Source organism: Acartia tonsa, chromosome 14 (assembly GCF_053477335.1).
Source record: "Acartia tonsa isolate MP-2025a chromosome 14, ASM5347733v1, whole genome shotgun sequence".
NCBI lineage: Eukaryota > Metazoa > Arthropoda > Copepoda > Calanoida > Acartiidae > Acartia > Acartia tonsa.
Window position 1 is genome coordinate 26,797,667 of NC_137273.1, and position 19,508 is coordinate 26,817,174.

The following is a 19,508-nucleotide window of genomic DNA, read 5'->3' on the forward strand; positions in this document are numbered from 1 at the left end:
TTCTATGAAAATTTAAGATAATATTGAATTTATTTAATATAATACACCTATAGTTTTCGTACAAAACATACAAATTACTTTTCTGCTAATATTTGATTCTTATTATTTTAAAAAAAACGTAATACGTACAAAAATACAAATTTCAAAATACGTTACGTACACATATCAAAATAACGTCCAGAACGTACACAGATTCGATGCGTAACGTACAAAACGTACAAAACGTACACTCTGGCCAGTCTGTTAACATCTCTACTTTTAAATGTAGTTCCATGAATTTTATGCTACTTATCCCATAGAAGGCTTGGAAAACTATTTTGTTTATTTGATCATAAAACACGAAAAGTACTGATAAAAGTGACTTTTAGAGTAGCTTACTTTAATACTTAAAATGCAATAAAAACAGTATGCAAAAAAAATAATTTATTTCACGTTAGTTACATAGTAGTCCACAAAAATTAAAACAACGGTCTATACATAAAATTGAAAAACTTCAAATTATAATTTTCGTTATGCTATATAGGTAGATTTTTTTTCATAAAAATAAGTCAAACAAAAGTTAATAAAAAGTTGAAAACACGATAAAATGGTCTTTTTTGACGATTGCTTACAGCTGAGCTCCACTGATCCTTAAAACAGTTGTCTCTTACTCTTATAGCCTGAAAATATAAACATTTTATAAGTAAAAGGGGGAGGTAGGTTGGGCTAAAATTCCTTAAAGGTGTGAGAAAACAGTAGTAGAACGATAAAATTTATGTTAACTTTTTAAATTTTTTGTTGTTGTCTAGGTATAGTTCTTTTCAATAAGGAATACACAATACACATATTTAGTGAATATTATCGTTCTACTACTGTTTATAAGCCTTAAAAATCACACCTTTACGGAATTTTAGCACAACTAACCTCCCCCTTTCATCAATATCTGGATGGTCCATCTGACCCCATTTTCCGTCAAAATTTAAAAGGGATTTTTCCATACAAAAACCTTTATTTACTTTTTGTAAAATATATATCTATGTATGTCGTCTAAATGACGCCAGAGATCGATAGGCTGTTTAATGGATGGAAAACACTTTTATAATTATCAAACATTTTATTTATGTCGATGTGCTCTCAATATGGTCCTTGATATTCACTGGATTAGAACCGGATTTAGGCCACGCTGAAAAATCATATATAGTATTCTATTACATTCAATTTTCTACTAATATATATATGTGTAATCATAAGGTTAAAGCCAAATTTTTTAGCCTATACCTTCGGCATCTCAGAGCCAGCAAAACAAAATTTATATTTTTATATATTATACGATGCGATAAATGACTATAGGCTTGACAGACACTTTGTCGGAAAGCACTCGATATTTCTCTAGGGTACCTGGGAAACACAGTAATAGTGTCTGACTGATTATGACGTAACAAAAAAATTAGCCAATGAGAGGATACTATAAATTTTACCATTGGTCAATAACGGCCTCTCATTGGCTAATCTTTTTTTGTTACAACATAATCAGTTAGACACTATTACTGTGTTCGTACCTGGGGGTGAGGCACCCTCCATAGATTTCCTCTTTCTCACAGGTTGAATTCCTAACTCTTGCGGATTCTTGAAATCGCCTTCTATTAAAATTGTAATATTTAATAGAAAATAAAAACGATTATAGCCAATAGAAGCAAACAGAAGCGAAATTTGCTATCATCTTTTTTGTTGATATCCACTGCTGAAGAATATCTGCTAGACGCTGCCTTATCATATATTTATAAAAGATAATTAAAAACTTAATTAAAAGTCAGTACCTAATGAACAATGGTAGATAAAGGATCATCAATATATAAAAAATAATTCTTGTACCCTCAACTTTCTAAATTAAAAACCCCCGCCAATTATGCCATTTTCAAACAAGGCCATCTGTCAAACTTAGATAAAAATGTTATTATCATCAAAATAGAAAAAGTAAAAATAAATAACTTTAACTTCATACCTACTAAAATTTAAAGACTTCACTCCCCCCCCCCCCCCCCATAAATATGCAAACTAACCCTTGTTGCACGTATTATCAGAATCAAACTCCGAGAGAATATCACCCTCCGCTGATGGGATACAACCTGGACTCATGGATTAGTAACGATGTTTAAAAAATCATAATTTACATATAGATGATCAGCTAATAGTGCCTATATAAATTGACGTCTTAAAATACAAATTACCAATGATAGGTCAGTACATTTTACGCTAAGTCAATTACAATACAATGTATACTGTCCTATCGTTGGTCATTTATATTGTATGTCGTTATTTATTAGGTACTATGAGCACTTCATAAAGATCGAATTATAAATTAATCGAAAAAATCATTAAGGACGATTACGTCCATTATTAACATGGCTGTTTAAATGGTATGCTAGACAAACATACATTGAGCGAAAGAAGGATAGAGAGTACAAGATTAGTTTAAATGAAAACTGATGCATTTTTTTAAATGAAAAATTAACTGTTCGTTCATGAACATATGAACAAATATAGGATTATTTTCCAAAACTTACAAGCTATGAAAATTACTATTCTGCTGAAATAAAAGCCAAGATACAAAAATAAAAGTCATAAATAATATATTTCCAACTGTAATAATATTCCATGCCTTCATTGACACTTTCATTATCATCCCCGATTATCTCATCTTCTACTTCTTTAATCATAGCACCACAACCTACTTCTGAATTAAGGACAATAAGTAGCGAAGCATTAAGTTAATAATGACAAAACAAAGAACAAGAAACTGAGTCCTGGTGTGTATATTCTGCACAAGATTAATTTTTTCCCCAAGAAAATGTTTCATTACTCCTTATTTTACTCATTTTTTTACACCTCTTCCACCACATATTTTTTTATTTTTTCCCAAGGAAAGGGGAAAAATTGAAATAAATTCCCGGTAAAATTTATTCCCCTAATTTACTTTTTAAAAAAGCCTTTTAAAATATTGCTAGAATCCGGAATCCGTCAAAAAAAAACAAGAATCTGGAATCTGCGGGGAATCCGTTTTATTTCCGAATCCGGTCCAAAAATTGAATTTACCTGAGACAGTATTTTCAGTCATAGGAGTGATCTCAATTGAAGGATATAACTTATCTATACTAATGTCATCATTATTCTCAGTAGTAGCAGTAATTTCAATGGAAGTAAAGATGTTTTCCATATTATTGTCATCATCATTGTTGGTGTCACCAAAATCATTATTCTCAGTAGGTTTAATGATCTCTATGACAGGCATACACTTGGATGGGGCTACAAAATTTAGATCAATACAATTCTTTAACATACAAAGCGTGTTTTAAAAAGTTGTGCATCCCTTTATATGTTTGTATGTTTTTTTTTTATCTAGAAAACGCTTAGATTACTTTGTAAATAAGTTATTTATTCAGTCAAAACAGTTTTGAAATGCACATTAACCATAAGAGCTATCCTTTACGAATGAAAGGACCTATCCTCAATCATTATAGAAAATATTTAACAACTATGGAAAAGCAGAAATCTATGTTCTCTAATATTTTCGAATCAAGACTTCGAATATAATGCTTTTGCTTAAGTAATATTTTAAAAAGGTAAAAATTGTATTATTTTCCTTTCGCATTAGTAATTCTTGGATCCAGCAAAAACCTTTTTTCCTCCTCTAGATCCAGAGTATCACAAGTCCCTAAAAAAAGGGCTAATCTATACGGTAGTAAGCTTTATTTTGTCTGTAGCGAAGGTTCTAGCTATCCGCTGAACCGATATTGTTCTCCTATATTACTACTGAACAGTTGGTGTTTTCAATTTTAAGGAAGTCTCAGGTTGGTATTAGTCAATTTTTTATATTTTTATAATATAGTTTTTAAAGCTATTTTGATGCTTTTGATCCCTTGCCCTTCAAACCGCTAAGTCATTTTATTTTACTTTATATTTTTACCTACCTATTTCACTAAAAAAAGTTATAAAAAAGCTCTTTGAAAAGTCTAAAAATAAGAAAAATATTTTGAAAAATAGTAATCATTCCAGAGGAATAATCCATTTTTACGGAATTCAACCAAATGTTATTCTAAAAGCCATAAACAACATGCAAATGATAAATTTAGTCTTTACCACTTGATCTGCTGGATGTTTCATCTGTGCTATCTCTTGGAGCCTAAATTAAATAAAAACACATATGATGTTTAATCGTCAACCAAATATTAACAATTAAATAGTGACAGAGTTTTTATTATTAAAGTAACAAAATTATGAGAAAAATGATTTAATTTAAAAACTATTTGAGGAAGGATACCGTCATGATTCAAACATAAATCACCCCTAGAGGCGTAGCCACAATCTTAGTATAAATAATTTAAAGAACTTTGTTGTTACAAATTCAAATTGATTTTGGTAAGTAGTACCACCTAATTGTTATAGAAATCCCCGAACAGGACTTTCACTAAGTTAACAATTACCTGATTCCTTACATAGTTGTTGATAATATCTGACATGATATCCTGATAAAGCAACAAAATATACATCAGGGATCAAAAGGGATAAGACAATGAACGATAAATTGATGTAGATCCTCAATAATATAATATAAATTAACCCTTCTATACATTGAAATTATTGGTTTAAACGTTTGTACACTGATAATTACCTAATGAACCAATAATTAAAAATTTAATAAAAGTAACCTAAACAAACTAAAAAGATAACTTCATTACAAAACTTAACTGGTGTTTAAAGTCCAATGTCCTCTCCCTCCCTAAATATAGTTAACGGATTTATTTTAAGGCAATTTGACCTTTAAGAGCATTTGAGAGACAAATAAAATCCTTTTCTAAAAAACCCTAATTTTGCTACATAGAACTTAACAAAAGGGCTTTACATAGGTAATTATTTTTTTTATTTGCCCTACTGAACAAAGAGAACCGAATAGAAGGCAGCATAACAGACAAGTGGAAGAACACACATAGAAGATCTCATGTCGAAAAATAATGTGCTTCTACTAAACTCTACATAGCAAAATTAACTCTTAATATATTTACTGTATATTTAATTTCCTGTTGACTGATATCAGCATCCTCAATGTCATCATAATCCAGAGTAGCACTAAGAGACTCATCAACAGTATCTGCTAGAGCTTCATCATTAACCATATCGTCAAGATCCAGCTGTAACTCTCTGTTCACTTTGTTCATGTCCAGTGGTGAGTAAGCAGAAAATAATTCCAGTCTTTTCTTTATTTTCTCTTCATTGCATTCCTTTAAAAAAATTATACAGAAACGCGACAATTACTTAATTCGAGCTAGGTTGCTGACTCTAACGCTGCTCTGACTTTAGGTCCAACAACCCTGGATAACTAAGGGGAGCCAATTATCTTCTTTTCCGAACAAACACTCGGAGTATTAGGTTAAGTAACAGGCCGCCCGATTGCCCAAAAGGGTTCTAGGCAGGTTTTGGCCGCCCAAAAGTTGTTTTGGACACCCCTTTATGCAAATGTCGTAAAGCGCATATTTTTACTTACAGAAAACACTTATAGGTCAATTTATATAGTATCTAATCAATGTATAACAGTTCCTATTATATGGACCATTGGACTTACAAAGAAAAGAAATGAAAATATGAAATGTTTATTATATAACAACAATAATTTGTCTATGTTAATATATTTCCGATGCAATTATATTTTGTCTATGGAGTTCGTCTGCTGCTAAGATCATGATTAGCTGACGTTCCATAATTTTCTTCAATCTAGCCTAAGACCACCTCAGGACCTGTAAGAAGCTTCACTGTAAAGGAGAACCATATCGGTTCAGTGTTTAGCAAGATCCTGCACAGGAAAGGAGAACCATATCGGTTCAGCGGTTATCAAAATCCTTCTCAAGACACAAGAAAAAGGCTTACTTCTTATATAATATCACCAAAAAAATAGACCCGCCCTCCTCTTTTTCACCCCCTCCCCTTTTTTTCATCCTCCCCAAAACGGGGGTGCCCAAATCTGCCCAAAAGGAGCGATAAAGGGCGACCTAAAACCGCCCGCCCGATTCGAATTTCGTGCCAGACCAACCCAGCATACCAGAAAACGAACATTGATTGCACGACCTTGGTATGGAAGTCCTAACCGTGCTTTGTAATGAGTTGCGCCTGTTTTTGGCCAAAGCATTATGGCCGTACCTGACATAGCAGCAATAGGAACCATTTTTAACGTCCTTATTAAGAACGCGGTGCTAAGCCGAGATTCAAACCAATCACCTCCTCGACGACGAGTGGATGCGCTACGTGTTGAGTCACGGTCGAGGATTTAAAAACAGCGACAACGAACGAGAAACTTTTCTTTCAGCAATCGATTATGATCATCAAATTACCCCTTTTTGGATTAGGGAGGGTGGGGGGAGAAAGTGAAGAGAAAATTTCTTATTCTATTATCTTTTTTAACCTTCTCTACCTAATTCCTTTTAACAAATTTTAAAGATTAGTTTTTTAATAAAAAGTAAACATACATTTGAAAAACGCAACGGAATTCGTTGATGCATTTTTTCCAGTCACAACCCCCCCCCCCCCATTTTCTTCCTACCCTGCTTATAAGCCTATTTTGAACTTCCCCCTATTAACCTGGTTCTCAGATTCGCCAGCAAAATCAGATTCTCCTTGCATTTCCTCTGAAAGTTTCATAATTTCATTTTTCTTTAGAGGTTAGTTTCTTTCAGTATGTTTGTAACTATGAAATTGCTTTTTTTAAAATAGTTAAGTAGTGCAGTTGCATTTATTATGCCATCTTGTGAAAAACACACAATGACTGAAAATCTGAATCACCTTTTTATGTGTGTGTTTTTTTGTGGCGGGGGGAGGAATCAGCAAATTTTTGGAAGTTTTTACGAGATTTTCTTATGCTAGGAGCGAGATCTTTTTGTTATAACGGGCTTTGGTTCCTGCTTATTCTGATTCCTTTTGCTTTTGTAAAGGTAATGTTAAATCCTAAATGGCAGCCGAGAAAATCACATATTGCCCATAGATTTTGGGACTGACCGACAGACAAGATTTGAGTAGCTTCGATACTAAATATTATGAGTTCATACCTTCATAACTAAAGTCCTCCAAGTTTTCGACCACACACTAAATTTAAAAAAATGTTTTGTTTCTTTGTAAATAATGGATATAGAATACGTGGATAATGATATATTGACAGTGGAAATTTATAATTAAAATTCGACTTATTTTTTCCTCTGGGGATTTGAAACCGATTAATATCCGATGGATTAAAACCGGTTCTTAGCCACACCAAAAAATCATAAATAGCATCGAATCAGAGTCAATTTTCCACCAATATTAAAATAAAAATCATAAAATTAATACCAGTTTTGTTAGCCCGGGCCTTCGACCACTCAGGGCTTAATCTTATATTTTTTTATCTTCATATCCGCGGAAAGCTGTCTATATTACGATGCAATAAATAACTATTACCAACTTATACTCTCCATTAGTGAAGAAAGCGTCTGCACCTTCCTCGGCCATTGTCACATTTCCAGATCTACATAATTGTAATATTTTTATTTTAAAGAAAACTTGGCATTAAATAAAGTATTAAGGTATTTTTTGTTTGTCAGTTAATATCGCGCTAACCACCGGAACACCAAGTTAATTCTCCATTTTAAAAGTCCCATTATGGTTTTAGGAATTGCATCTTTAGATTTTAAATATTTGAATGGATTTTAGCTATTTTCCTTCCCTCTGCTAGACGATAGGGGCGCAGAACAAAGTCTCCTTAGAACTGTAACTTACATTAATTAATGTAAGAGTATCTATCAAAAACTTTAAAAAAACATACATAACTTTATGGGCTATCTATCTGTTATATGGGTAATATTTCTGCGCTACTTTTAGACATCATAAATACGTTTTCTTGTATATTTGTTTGGAATCAAAATTGTATTAAAATAAAGGACGTTATGGATGGGATAGGATATCAACCACCCAATATATCGGAAACGAAAAAAAAAATTTGCTGCTTCGCACCAGTTCAAAGAATATACTTCGATAAATTAGGCGAATTTTAGACAACTCAATCAAATCCCCCCCTCCACCTCCCTCAAAAAAACGTTTTGATGTCAAACATTGATATACAAATATTTTCTCTATAAAATGAATACCTGATTTTAGATTGAGGATTCCAGCCGGCCTAAAAAACAGTTCTCATTTTATACAGGTTTTTTTTTAACATAGAAGTGTCTGCAGAAACGTAGATCAAAAAATCATAAATAAAACTGGCGGTAAAAAGACACAGACAAAACAACATAGATCAAGCACTTGAATTATATTTCAAGCATTTTAAGGGATAAGACAATGGACGATAATTTAATGAACATCCCTAATCACGATGAACATAATCAATTTATTTATTTAAGTAACCAAAATTATTTTTTATAACAAATAAGTTTTTTGTTAAAAATAGGATGTTCTAAACTGAGATCATTTATTGTAATGAAACACTTACAGTAAGACCATGATGCATGGTTGTTGGGCCAGACAGCTCAATCTCATTATCTTCCACCAAAAAATCCTAAAATTTAAAAGTTATTTGTTGTCCAACCATAATGTTGCTTTACATACATTACATTCATAACTGATAATAAATGGGTGAATACTGCATACCTAGTGGGTTTCGATGTTCCAACCTAAAAATTTTAGACTCGGTGTTTCTTAAGTCTAGACTAGCCTAGAAATTTTCAGGGGTTTTTGGCTATTATGGAAAGCTTGATAATTGGCATATTCGCGAATTTCTGAAAAAAGTGACGGATTGTGGCTGACGCTGGTCATGTTTTCTCAGGAATACTCAATACAGGGATAGTATAATGGAAGATAAATTATAATAAACAATCTTTGGTAAATCAAAATCATATATTGTAGATTGTGGACAGAGGAAGGAAATTTTTAAAAATCATATTACAGTGTGTTTTTTTAAGAGAACTTTTTTGAAAGCAATTTTACCCCACTAATAGTTATCAGAATTTATTGATTAATGGCTTATTTTCTTCGTTTTTTAATGCAATTAATGGAACATTAAAAAAAAATTCAGTTTTTTTTATTAAAAAGTGCAGAAAAATCTAAAATTCAAAACTTAGGTGACAACATCTAAAAATGGGTTTAGCGCATTTTTCTTAAGCTCAAATCTTCTTCAAGAAAAAAATTGGATTTTCAGTAGTTGACTTTGGGGGCCAGTACTCCCTCCCTGATTGAGATATGGCCTTCAAACTTTGATATATTCTAGTAAATGTCTCCAATAGTATCTGTATTAATTTTTAGCTCTATATCTCAACATTTTGTAGCCATTCTTGCAAAAGGTAGAAGATTTGAACATAGAAAATGCGCTAAAACCAAAGTTCTCATAAAAAAAACACACTGTATATTGTTCTATTCCAACCTTCCCCCCCCCCCTTCACAAAAGACTGTAAAGTGATTCTTTTATAATCAATTATCCTATCTCTTTTAAGTGTTTACCTGTATGAAAGAAGGCTGGAAGCTTGGAGGGTCATAATGATCTGGAGTACAGGGATGATACGTCAACATAGCTTTCATGTAACACTATAATAGTTATTTATATCATCGTATTATAAACAGCTTTCCGCAGATATAAAAATTCATAATTATAAGATAAAAAAACAGGTTTTTTAGCCTCAAGATGTCGAAAGTGGTTTTAATTTTATGAATATGATTGTACATTTTTATACTCGTAGAAAACTGGATTTAATACGATGCTATACAAAATTTTTCAGTATGGCTGAGAACCGGTTCTAATCCACTGAATATCAATTGGTTTCGAATAAATACGAGAAATCTTTTTATATAAAGTAGTAAGCGTTTTTTGTCTGTCCCAAAGGATCTCGGTAACCGCTAAACCGATATTGTACTCCTTTACAGTGAAGCTTCTCATAGCTTCTCATAAGGTTTATAACTATTTTGGAGGAGGGTACCACCACCCTCCCAAGAGAAATCACAAAAAATCTAAATTTTTTTCACGCAGAGACTTGAACGCAACATAGATAGGTATCGTATAATTTTTAAAATGAACCAAACATTTAAAGTGCCACTAGAGGCCTCTAGGGGCGTAGCCGCTAGTACAAATATAAGAGACAAAGACTATATGTCTATCTTAAACAATGATGACAATATTAATAAAAGCAAACTTCTAAAATTAGACGGTAGAGCAAACGAACAATAACACTCACAACATAATAAGCAGAATACAATTTTTAAAGTCAAAGCAAAATTGTATTTAAATTTGTTGCAAAAGTGATAACATACATGATACTGTTTAAGGACATACTCGGAATTCTTAAGACTTGATTATAAATAAAGTTGCTTCACTAATATATATATGAGTCTTTGGATGTAATAAGTAAAGATTTATTTATTTTTCATCAATCTATACCTGATCAGGAAGAGGTCCAAGCTGTTCCAGAGAAGAGTTTAGCCTGCATATAAAATGTTCCAGCTTGTACACTACTCGGGATTCTAGATCCTGCGTCTACAAAACAATATTGGTTTCCATATAGGTATTAATAATGATATTGTTTGTATTAAACTAAAATCAAACAGAAGTTTTTTTTTAAATTGCTACTTTTTACATTTATACCTGTTTTCGGCCTTTTTTATTCTCAACTCCGCCGATTTTAGAACCATACGGTTTTTTTAAAATATTTTTTTCTTTAAATCAAATACTATTCTTAAGTTAAGGTGACTCGGCTTAACAACAATATGTACCAATTTCTGTACAGAATTAAACGCAAAAACGTCCAAGCTTTTAATAAATCATTTCTATGCTTCAGACCAACCCTCAAACGTACTTAGATAAACGGTTTGTTTTTCTTGTAATAAAAAGATGCAGGTCACGTACGCAGTACATGGTAAAATGTTCCAGGTAACGAATACTAAAAATCCATGAATTTTAAAGGCTACTAATAACTATTCCAGATCATTTGTACGCCTGGTAAAAATTTTGTGCGAGCATACGTTCCACCGTTTAAAACTTTAAAGTTCACATATTTTTGTTGATATTCGTTACCAGGAACATTTTACCGTAAACTGCACTTAAAAAGTCTGTCCGTCTGTAATGTTAAAATTCTTTTATTTAAGTTTACCTTTATACTGATATACTTATCCTTTCCATGATATCTAAGCAAAACAAAATAAATTAGTCAGCAAAAGTATACCTAGTTTATTTGTCTGAATAAAAAAATATTTTACAGCGAAGTACAGTTGGTTTAACAAAATATGCACAGAAACTAGCACAATAAATTACATAAAGATAATTGAGTGTAAATAGTAAAAACGTTTCTATTTATGGAAAAGCTTCGCTTTAAAAAAAAATAATGGTCCCAACAACGAAAAACTTAAAAAAAAACAAGAAATAAAGATTAAAACCATAAAATCACCATTCATTGACCTATGTGAAGCTTCCCTAGAGTGGAGAACTTAATCAGTTCAGCAGTTCTTAAAATCTTAAGCTTCAGACAAAATAAACTTACTACTTTATAAAATAGGATTGGTAACTAGGACCCTATTGTAACTTGAGTTATGGAAAATTGTTTTTAAATGATTTTTTTTAAGAGGGAGAGATTTTTTCACAGCTACAATTTCTTCCGGGAGGGTTCAGGTATATTGTACTCTTCCCCAAAAAAAGTGATAAACTTTTCCAGGACCTATAAGAAGGTTAACATCCCAACTAGTTTCTTTAACGGAATAAAAATTAACCAACTTACCGGAAGCTGAATTTATAGAATTCATGAACTGATTCCAGAGGATCCTCCTAGAAAAAGAAATTTACAATAAAGCAAAGAAGGTTGAAATTACAAATAAGAGAATAAGAACACAGGTTAAAGAAGTTAACCGTTTTGGACATTAACGATAAAACATGAATTAACTTTAAATTTTACTTAAATAAATAAAATCTCCGCAAAGGCTTTTTTTCCGACTAAAGAGCAAATATACCTGATTTTTAATATAACACTATTCTTAAAAAATCATAACTTCAACATAAACATAAAATTTTGTGTATAAAACTTTACGGGATATATATTTATTATCCATTAACCTATCTCTGAGTCTCAACACTTACCTCATCAGTGTAGAAAACAAGAATAAAATCTTTGAGAAACCTCTTCTCTATAGCCTCAAAAGCTCCTGGAATAATAAATATATTATTACATGGATGTTGCACCAGATTTTATGTACTGAAATAAAATAATACTCGCAGCAGCTTGCTAAAATGACCACCCATCCTAACTCTCCTCCCCTCCTACTGGATGAACGGATTGACTAATAAATGAGGTCCAAGTTAGCAATCTAAATTGACGACAAATTTTTCCATGTCTTTATAGCCACGTATATTCTATACCTATTGATTACTAGAAGAAAATATTTATTTTAAAAAAGGAACAATCAAGTTCATTAGTGGCGAAGCTGTATGATGTGGAAGTAATGAAAGAAAAAAGAGAGAAAGACCGAGAGTTTAACGCCTAAAATGTAACGATTAAGATTAATCCGATCGGATTAAACAATTAGTTATCGTCCAAATGTCCATATCTTCGTTAAAAAAACAAAAATAATTCATATGGTACCTTCTAAAATGGTTGATAAATTGGTATCGTTTGTGTCAGGTTTTCTCAGAACTCTATAAAACATTTTTTTTCATTTTAATATTGATAAGTAAAAAATGTGAAATATATGATTGTCCTATCAGTAGGGGCTTATTCTATTTCTACTATTAGTAAAAGAAAAGACACTGTTATAAGAAAATAAATCAGAAGTTATAATGCGAAACTTTAATTGTAGTACAATTTCTGTGACCAAAGAAACTAATTTAGCTTTGACGTGTATGTTAGATAGTGCTTTAATTTCGCCTTAGGTGGAAAGTATACCCCATTTATTGTTGTTGTAAAAATCGTGGAAAGGAATATTTCATCATTTCGGCCATATTTGTAAATGGGGTGGCTAACTTACCTTCCAACCAAATAGCCTAAAACCTATCCTAGACAACAACTAAACATGCATAGAAAATGTTGAACGATCTAAAGAGCTGTTAAAGAGATCTTAGCGGACAACATACACACACATTTATACTTTGCCATAAGATTGGAAAATTTCATTCAATATTCTTGTCCTTAAAGTTTTGTTTCGATAATTTTTCTTTTGTTATTAAAATATGAAAACTGACCTGATGTTGGCGCGACCAATACTGGCTGCTTCGTGGTAATGTCTTTCAGATAAAAATCCTCTAAATAAAAACAGTATAAATCCGCGTTGATTAAGTTGTTAAAATACGTTTGTCGTCAACGTTAAGATATATATAAAAGTAACAAATTGTTTGTCTGTCTGTCTTAAGCTTAAAATCTGGCTAACTCCTAGACCAATATGGATCTAGTTTAAGTTGAAGCTTTTTGTAGGTTCAGGGAAGGTTTAACCAAAACTACACCTTACCAGGAGTCTAGGAGAAATCAACACGTAAATTGTTGAAAAGTTTATACACTAATCAATAGAAGTACCCAAAGTTTTTACAGTCCAATGTCCTCTCCCTCCCTTGGTAGACCTGACGACGTTTTAATTTGATTAATTCACGTCAAATACTTTACTTAAGTCAAGGTAACAATAAATCGCCTCTTAAATCTTTATAAGATAAAAAGGATTTTAAAATTCCGAAATAAATATTTTGCAACATTAACTATTTGTGACATCGTAACAAAACTTATTTAATAATAATAGCGGCTTCGCCCCTAGCCTCCAGGGGCTTTGACCTAAGAGGTTTGATCAAACTAATTTTTCGTATTTAATTAAGATTTAAAAAAAAAAATTAAACTTTTTTTTTTTTTTTTGGGGGGGGGGAGGGTGGTTAGTCGACCCCACTATCGACAGACAGACATCGTTCTACTTTGTATTATAGATATGTTGAAATTCATGCAGCAAAGCCTCTCTTTAATTTTCACCAAAAAAAAAGATCACTACGTTTTCTCGTATTGTTTCTTTTAAATCACATTTTCATATTTTTGACATGCATTATTTTTATGGATGTAATTATCTTAGTTAAAAAAATTACCTTATAAATAGTGTATTTGAGACACTAATAAGCAGAATTTTCTTCATAAGCTTTGAGGATTCCTAGAAATTAGGGTTGGCAATCCGTCTAATTTTAGGACTGGATTCGGATTCTGACAAGATTCCGTCCAAAAATAAAACCGATTCTTATTTTTTTCACGGATTCCGGATTCTAGCAATATTTTAAAAGGCTTTAAAAAAAAAATAAGGGATTAAATTATACCGGGTACTGGGAAGAATCTAAAGCTGCGTTTATTCATATTTTCACAGAAGCTTTTCTCCTATTTCTTGGTGGTGTAGGTGGGTTGGGAGAGATGGGGGGGGGGGGGATCTTTGCCTTCAAAGAGGGGGGGAGGGGGGGAGGGGTCGAAAGAAAAAACTCAAGACGCTAATTTTATCCTAACAATTAAGAATCCGAATCCGCTATTAAAAAACGGATTCCGGATTCGGATTCTGGATTCCAAAATTGGCCAAAAATTGAGCGGATTCCGGATTCGGATTGACAACCCTACCAAACAATGGAGGCGTCTTTATAAATATGGTCCGTCAGTTTACAAATTCAGCTACTTTTTTTTACTAGGTACACTTATTTTTTATTCCAATGAGTGCTTTAAAATAATCGAATCTTTTACTCTAGCAAAAAGGGATAAATAAGCTTGAACTAAAATATGTTTTTATTTTTGAATATTATTGTTAGATTGCTATTTCTGTGGTACTGACAATAAAGTGATTTGTTTTAGTTTGTAAGGGGGAGGGGGGTATATTTTGACACATTTGCGTAAACCTGGTGTATAGGCTTTATCTTTGGACTGAGAGGATAGGTTATTAAAGATAAAATCATTCTTATATGATGAATTTTCACAATTTTTCAGATTTTTTGGATAGGCATACTGGTTTAGGAGCTGCAGGCCTACAATTGGTCTCTGGACAGGTAAAAAATAAATTTTTTTAAAAAAAGATTTAGAGGTTAACTTAAAGAACAAAATTTGCATTTTTTTTTTAATGTTATTTACATATTTGAAGAAAAAAGAAGCATATATTTTTTATAAGCTGGCCTCTATCTCTTAAAAAAATATTTTATTTCTTATTTATACCTGTACAGAGACCACCTGGAGGCCTGCAGCTCCTGAACCTGGAGGTTTACGCAAAGTGTTAAAACTCCCCCCCCCCTTACATCAAAAAGAAAAAGCTATCTTTTTACATTTGAATTTGGATATACGAAAGGCAAATTTAGAATCCATGCGTTTACTTGTACTGTAAGCAATCTGCTATTTTAGTTTTGTAGATCTTGACTTCCAGATTATTTGTAGGCATAGTTTAATAAATCTAATTTATTAGTACGAACATGGCCAGCCCTTTAGCCGTTTTTAGTAAAACATACCTATAACCAATGAAATAAATTACTTATAAAAATTTACCTCTTCAGAGTTAACCTTTGATAAAATGTACTTGAACTCAGAATCCAGATTTGAGAACTTAAGCTCATCATCAGTAGCAACGTTTTCGCTGTCGATATTTTCGTTATGATCATTTTCTTCAGTTTTAGTTAGTTTGTCCAGATCATTTGAGTCTACTTTTTTACATTAGCAGATAAAAAAAAATTGTGAGAAAAAATCATTAAAATTGTATTTATTGTGATATTATTAGGGTAGATAACTTTGATTTTAAGTATTAGTTTAATTAGATATTTAAAATAACTTACAGAAATGATGAAAAATAAACCGTTGAAGGCAGTATATTCCACACTTATCTTTTTTGACATCCAACAAAATATTGATTTTTGTAAGGGTAGCGAGTTCGAATCTGCTTTTTATTGAATTGTACGAATTCATACCTTGGTACCTAGAATTTTTATATTAAAATCCCTTTTTTATTGAAACAAATATTTTGTTAAAGTCAGATATGAGTTGTCTTATTTTAACTCAACATTGTTCTAACAGCGGTTTTTATCTTAATATCTGTTCCTGCTGCCGCATCTTCCATTCCTTGACTATTATCCTTCTTGGTGGGGGTAAGATTTGGTTTATTTCCATCCTTTGAGATATCATTCGACTTAGTTACAGTATTCTCTGAGTTATCATTTGACGCAGTTTCATCAGACTTGTTTTCTGTAATCTTTGAACTCTTCTTGATGATTTTATCTTTAGGTAGATAAAAGTAAAAGTCTTCGTTTTCGGTTTCTATTCAAATTGACACTCAATTATCGTTTGAAAAGCTGGCAATCTGTCAAATTTTTGGACCGGATTCGGATTCTAACAAGAATACGTCCAAAAAAAAAGACGGATTCCCGCGGATTCCGATTCTTATTTTTGGCAGATTCCAGATTCAGATTCTGTATTCTAGCATTTGGAAAGGCCTTTTTTAAATTAAAAAATTTAAGTGCTTCATATGTCCTAAAAATTAATGTTCTTGGTGTTCTCTATAATTCACTTCCGAGAATCGAACCAGATTTTAAAAGATATTGTATATAATGATGATAATCTTTGCCTTCAAAAAGGCGGAGTTGAAAGAAAAAACTCAAGATGCTAATTTTAGCCTACCTATTAAAAAATCCGAACCCGCTACCTATTAAAAAACGGTTTCCGGATTCAGATTCGGATTTCAAAATTGGCTAAAAATTGGGCGAATTCCCGATTGCCAACCCTAGGTGGGGGATTAAAATCAACATTTTAGTAAAGTCGATTTTTGTAAAAATATTTTGATGAAAAAAATATTTGAGTGTTCCTTGGTTATCATGAGCTTGAGAGTTGAGATTTTCAGTATTTACTTTTTGCGCTGTTTCTTCAGTGGCATTATAATCTTTATTTGCAAGATTAGCTTGATTCTCATTTAAGTCTTGATTTACATTGGCGTTGTCATCATGAACATCATTAGCATTTGCTCCTGCAATACCAGACTTGTTGCCTACAGCAGCCAATGGCTTCACATCATTTATAATTTCATCATGGATATCTCTCTTAATTTCAACCATATAATGATCATCATTTGAGTGCTCAGTGGCATCTTTTTCTTCATTTGGAACATTTTCTGACTTCTCTTTTTTAATATCTTCGACAGGAAAATCATCCACTTCGTTTTCCTCCAAAATTATATTTTTTTCTTCCGTAGATTTTTTTACTTCCACTGCACGTTGATTGGTTTTGTCTCTAGGGTTCTAAATTTTAAAATTTTGTTTAAAAAGGGAACTATCCACGAACGAGAGCAAGTGATTCTAAGCACCTTCCAGCATTGATCCATAGTATTTTTTAGTGAATATACTAGGTTTATGTTTATTATTTGGTTTATCAACTTTTTACCATGGTTTTATATGAAAAAAACTTTGAAATGTAAATCTTTTTTTTGTTGATGCAATATCTTTTTGAATTTAATCAAAATATAAACAGTTTGAACTCATCAAAACATTTGAAGATATTGCACCAAAAATGATTTACTTTTCAAAGTTTTTATATAAAACCATTGTGAAACCTAACTTTTTAGGTAGTCGATAAACCAAATATGAAACATAAACATAAATTTTCAAAATTGAAACAAACAAGAGGAGAACGCCAAGTTATTTTATACCTCTTCAAACAAAATAACAAACTTATTAATTGGATCTTACACCAGACTAGCATGTACTCTAATAAAGTGGAACTCGTAGCTGAATAAACTATAGATCCCACCTATACTAGGGTGGGTCGAATTTGAACATTTTTTTTCTGAGACCAAAGCGGGGATCTGCAAACGATTTTTATGAGTATAATACACCTCTGGATGATTTAAAATTTATCCTAAGTCTTAAAACCGCTGACGACCAGACGTTCAATTGTATAGCTATTTGTAAATGAGTGTCGAAAATTTATTGAATCAGAACTATGGCTTCATGGTGCTCCCAGGAAAGGCATTGAGGAGTAGAATCAGGAACTTTTGACCGTTTAAAAAAATCTCGTTCCTAGCCTTAGAAAATCTCAAAAACCTCTACAAATTGGACAATTCTCAATTAACAAAGAAGTTTTTTTGGTCATTTCTAAGGCTAGGAATGAGATATTTTGAAACGGACAAAAGTTCCTAAAACTACTCATCAAGGCCTTTTTAGGGAGCACCATCATTCTGATTCAATAATTCTTTAACTCTCATTGACAAAAAACCTCAATTTACGACTATTTTTCACCTGTCATATTATCCACGTTTTTTTTAATACCCATTCCTATAATTTACTTTGTTTTAACTACTAAAAATATGTGAAATAAAGTGTGACGCCTATTTTATTATAACAGCCTAGCTACATGGAGGACAGACGGACAAGTGGACTTTTATAGAAAATATTTTTAAACATTCAAAACTTAAATAAAATGCAAAAACATTTATATAAATTGAACGAATATTAAGGATTGATAATGCACAAGAGCTTTGATCCCACAAAAAAAACACTAGGTATGTATTTCCCTTTTACAAGTTTTACCTTTTCAGATGAAATGATAGCATCAGCATGATTTACTTCTTCCAAGATCTGCTGATCAACAAACCTTACTCCAACAGCTTCTATCTCATTGGTAGCAGTTTTGCGCTCAGTGCAGTCATCAATAAAACTGGTGAGTATGTTGATATTAGTATTATCCTTGTCATTATCCTCAAAATGGATAATATCTTCAAGTAAGTCAGCATTACTTGGGTCTTTCTTAACCTTGTTACAATCGTTATCTGAAGTAATTTCAACTTTAAAATCATTGACTTCATCAGTAGCATTTTCATCCAGAGTTTTAGTGAGACTATTTTCAATGGTCTCATAGTCAAATGTGGCAGCGGAGAGATCATTTTCGATGGCTTCTGATTCATAGTTGACAGAAGTATTAATGGTATTAACACCGTCATAGTTGTTAGCAGAAAGGTCATTTGCAAATAAATCAAAATTGACTGATATATTGGTATCAAGTTCATTACTGATACCAGTAGGAGTATGCTCGTTAGTAGCATCAACAATTTCAGAATCTGTATTTTCTTCTAGTATTCCAAGGAGAGGAGCACCAAACATAACATTCATATCATTGGTGGTGGTATCAAAGTCATCAAAGGTGTTGGAATAAAAATTGTCTTGCTCACTGCCGGTCGTTTCAACCATTTTTAGAATTAACTTATTTACCTAAACAACTTTACGATTTAAAAGATAAAAAAAATATATTTAATTTTATAATCAAGATTCCTTAACGAGGAATTTATTAGATAGTTTTGTGTTCAAATAATTCCTAGGATCTTATTATTGACATACCTCATGACAAAACCGTCCCTAATTTAAAAATTGACTTAAACTTGAAAACAATAGTATGTTTAAGAACACATTCTAATACTAGCGGCGTTAACAGCAGCCTTTAAGGGGGGTTGCTTTAGTTAAAAACAGTGGTATAGGTAGGTATAGGTCTAACCAACAATTTAATTTCATTAGAAGAAATATT

The 19,508-nt window shown here is 31.9% G+C and overlaps 3 protein-coding genes across 5 annotated transcripts; all 3 read right to left on the reverse strand.

Annotated features, from left to right (window-relative positions):
- Positions 1 to 410: 410 nt before the first annotated feature.
- LOC145305642 (uncharacterized) lies at positions 411 to 3,278 on the reverse strand. Of its 2 annotated transcripts, none has more exons than XM_080147346.1 (5): positions 3,073 to 3,278; positions 2,639 to 2,710; positions 2,040 to 2,105; positions 1,539 to 1,619; positions 411 to 659 (listed from the first exon to the last, which is right to left on the reverse strand). In XM_080147346.1, exons 1-5 carry the CDS (start codon positions 3,266 to 3,268, stop codon positions 631 to 633), a joined length of 444 nt encoding a protein of 147 aa, XP_080003472.1. In that variant the 5' UTR covers positions 3,269 to 3,278; the 3' UTR covers positions 411 to 630. The 2 variants fall into 2 exon arrangements, with proteins under 2 accessions (XP_080003472.1, XP_080003471.1); XM_080147345.1 differs by having other exon boundaries at positions 2,639 to 2,713.
- A 299-nt stretch (positions 3,279 to 3,577) lies between these two features.
- On the reverse strand, positions 3,578 to 15,648 carry LOC145305643 (HORMA domain-containing protein 2-like). The gene is made up of 18 exons (XM_080147347.1): positions 15,498 to 15,648; positions 14,081 to 14,142; positions 13,205 to 13,264; positions 12,609 to 12,661; positions 12,107 to 12,171; positions 11,751 to 11,797; positions 11,130 to 11,163; positions 10,421 to 10,516; positions 9,490 to 9,573; positions 8,486 to 8,551; positions 8,142 to 8,170; positions 7,456 to 7,522; positions 7,071 to 7,107; positions 6,607 to 6,653; positions 5,053 to 5,255; positions 4,461 to 4,500; positions 4,117 to 4,159; positions 3,578 to 3,691 (listed from the first exon to the last, which is right to left on the reverse strand). The coding sequence occupies exons 2-18, from the start codon at positions 14,125 to 14,127 to the stop codon at positions 3,612 to 3,614; spliced, it is 1,098 nt and encodes a 365-aa protein (XP_080003473.1). The 5' UTR covers positions 14,128 to 14,142; positions 15,498 to 15,648; the 3' UTR covers positions 3,578 to 3,611.
- A 439-nt stretch (positions 15,649 to 16,087) lies between these two features.
- On the reverse strand, positions 16,088 to 19,257 carry LOC145305645 (uncharacterized). 2 transcript variants are annotated; one of them, XM_080147350.1, is made up of 2 exons: positions 18,521 to 19,257; positions 16,088 to 17,158 (listed from the first exon to the last, which is right to left on the reverse strand). In XM_080147350.1, exons 1-2 carry the CDS (start codon positions 19,175 to 19,177, stop codon positions 16,691 to 16,693), a joined length of 1,125 nt encoding a protein of 374 aa, XP_080003476.1. In that variant the 5' UTR covers positions 19,178 to 19,257; the 3' UTR covers positions 16,088 to 16,690. The 2 variants fall into 2 exon arrangements, with proteins under 2 accessions (XP_080003476.1, XP_080003475.1); XM_080147349.1 differs by having other exon boundaries at positions 16,088 to 17,233.
- Between the last annotated feature and the right edge of the window lie 251 nt (positions 19,258 to 19,508).

Coding starts and splice junctions, on each gene's coding strand:
- LOC145305645 (XM_080147349.1), bottom strand. CDS start 19,177: ATGGTTGAAACGACCGGCAGTGAGCAAGACAATTTTTATTCCAACACC. Junction 17,234..18,520: donor CTATCATTTCATCTGAAAAG/GTAAAACTTGTA, acceptor TTTAAAATTTAG/AACCCTAGAGACAAAACCAA.
- LOC145305643 (XM_080147347.1), bottom strand. CDS start 14,127: ATGAAGAAAATTCTGCTTATTAGTGTCTCAAATACACTATTTATAAG. Junction 11,164..11,750: donor TTCTATAAATTCAGCTTCCG/GTAAGTTGGTTA, acceptor TGTTTTGCTTAG/ATATCATGGAAAGGATAAGT. Junction 9,574..10,420: donor TTGGACCTCTTCCTGATCAG/GTATAGATTGAT, acceptor TAACTATTATAG/TGTTACATGAAAGCTATGTT.
- LOC145305642 (XM_080147345.1), bottom strand. CDS start 3,268: ATGCCTGTCATAGAGATCATTAAACCTACTGAGAATAATGATTTTGGT. Junction 1,620..2,039: donor TGATAATACGTGCAACAAGG/GTTAGTTTGCAT, acceptor CAATTTTAATAG/AAGGCGATTTCAAGAATCCG. Junction 660..1,538: donor GGAGGGTGCCTCACCCCCAG/GTACGAACACAG, acceptor TTATATTTTCAG/GCTATAAGAGTAAGAGACAA.